The sequence below is a fragment of the Propithecus coquereli genome, unplaced genomic scaffold, assembly GCF_000956105.1.
Source record: "Propithecus coquereli isolate 6110/MARCELLA unplaced genomic scaffold, Pcoq_1.0 Scaffold280, whole genome shotgun sequence".
NCBI classification, from domain to species: domain Eukaryota; kingdom Metazoa; phylum Chordata; class Mammalia; order Primates; family Indriidae; genus Propithecus; species Propithecus coquereli.
The window spans coordinates 3,630,145-3,632,002 of record NW_012148397.1 but is presented as its reverse complement, the minus strand read 5'-3'; the positions used below and the strand labels follow the sequence as shown (position 1 = coordinate 3,632,002).

Sequence of the window (1,858 nt, the reverse complement as noted above, 5' to 3'; positions counted from 1 at the left end):
AAAAAAAAAAACAAAAAAACAAAACCAAAAACCCAGTGAAAAATCTTCCAGTGATAGGCTTTTCAGGCCAAGCAAGGACATTTGTTGTTAGTTGGAATGATATAAACTAAGTGGTTACTGAATGTTAGCCAATGGTCTTAACTAACAGTGACAGAGGTCTAATTAATAAACACTGGAAAAATAAATTCTGCGTGAAAAATTAGTTTGGCATGAAAAATTTCTAAACATGGAGTCTACAGGGGGAACAATGAAAGGGCCGCTTGCTGGGATCACGGCTGCAGTGATCTGGACAAAGTGTGACTGCATCAAAATCACGCAGGTTCGCGCTCTCTTTTTTTTAAACATAATCGTTCCTCCCTCACCTTCAACTCTTCTGTGTGGCAGGTATCTTGTTTTCACCTTCCAGTTCCTCCACTCCGGCCTGGGTCATGAGGTCGGCGATGTTTCTCTCCAGATCATCGATGCGACTACTCATGTCGTCAAGTGGTGAAGTTAAAGACCACGCACACCAGCATCTCCCGATTTCTCATCCTTTTCCTTCAGGCCCCTGTAGACTCCGGCCTCAAACACAGCTGTCATGAGGAAATGGGTCTTCCAGTTTCCTCTGGATATTGTCATTGTCTGGCGGGTAAGAGTACAGAAGTCTGGGGCAAGGCTGCCTGGGATAAATTCCAGCCCTGACCCCTACTAGGGATGGGAGCCCGGTAAGGTCTTACACTTTTCTAAACCTCAGCTTCTTCTTTTGCTGTAGGAAGATGATAACACTGTAACATACTCATGAAGTCATGGTGAGCCTCACCAGGAGACAGACACGAAGTGCTTAGTTCACAGCCAACAGTGAACCACACTAGACATCACCGGTGGTGGGCTGTAAGTTAGGGATCTGTCTAGCTTAGCTGTATCCCTAACCCTTAATCCAGTAGTTTTCAGGAACAGGGCACGTCCAAGCTCAGAAGTGCCTGGCTGAAGCTGGCCTGCAAACCACCCATTTATCCCCACCACTACCTGGCAAAGAGGGTCCAAAGGCCCATAAAAAGCCAATTTCAAATAAAAAGGATATTTCTTCCAATGATCTGGTCAGACATGGTCTGAAATTTATCTTGCATCTGCTGCAGGAGTGTCTGCACCTAAGAAAAACCAAAACAAATAAACAAAATCCACACTTATCTTGAGACACCTTCCTGGGATCAGGCCGGGAGGAGCCCTGATCCCGGCGAGAGGAGACTAGGATCCTGGGTTCCAGCCCCAGCTCAGCCTCTTAGCAGCTGCGCAGTCCTCAGCAAGGAATTTCCTCCTCGGGGTTTCAGTTTTCCCGTCTACTAAATTAGACTGATGGGCCGGGGAGGCCCCTTCCGTTTTGGGGTCGCTGCGATTCGAAGCTCGGGGTCTGTAGGTTGTCTCTGCCGGCTTGGGGGCACCTGGGTCTGAGTGAGGAGCTGAAGGATGGGGTGGCTGGAGGGCTGAGGGTGTGGGCATGGGAAGCTGGCGGGGCCCGGGAGTCACCAGGGGGCGTTTACGGGCAGGTGAGTGGGGCTAGGAGAAGGGGTCTGGCTTGGGGGAGTCAGCGGGGAGAGGGGCCGGCACTGAGCGGCCATGGGGTTCAGGCGGCCGGGAGCCTCGGGGGACGAAGCCTCCAGACACGGGCCCTCCAGAGACGCCGCGGCCTCGGGCCCGCGCAGCCGTCCCTTACCACCGAGGTGAGATCCTGCATGGTCTTGGGGTCAGTCTCGGCCATCTCCCCGGTTCCCAGCTTGGCGGTGATGCCTCGGACCGTCACCTACACTTCCGTTTGTCCGCGCAGACGTCCTCGCTACCTCTTCTCGCGACGAGACAGGCCACTCGCGGGACCGCGAGGCAT

At 52.6% G+C, this 1,858-nt stretch overlaps 1 protein-coding gene across 1 annotated transcript in view; it reads right to left on the bottom strand.

Annotated features, from left to right (window-relative positions):
* The window catches only part of HSBP1 (heat shock factor binding protein 1), a 4,826-nt gene extending 2,968 nt beyond the window's left edge, over window positions 1-1,858 (bottom strand). Inside the window, exons 1-3 of the mRNA XM_012648201.1 lie at window positions 1,691-1,858; window positions 1,061-1,127; window positions 363-483 (exon numbers count right to left, since the gene is read on the bottom strand). Of these exons, the coding sequence (XP_012503655.1) occupies window positions 365-483; window positions 1,061-1,127; window positions 1,691-1,735 (231 nt within the window). The 5' untranslated portion in view covers window positions 1,736-1,858 and the 3' untranslated portion in view covers window positions 363-364. The remainder of the gene's footprint in view (window positions 1-362; window positions 484-1,060; window positions 1,128-1,690) is intronic.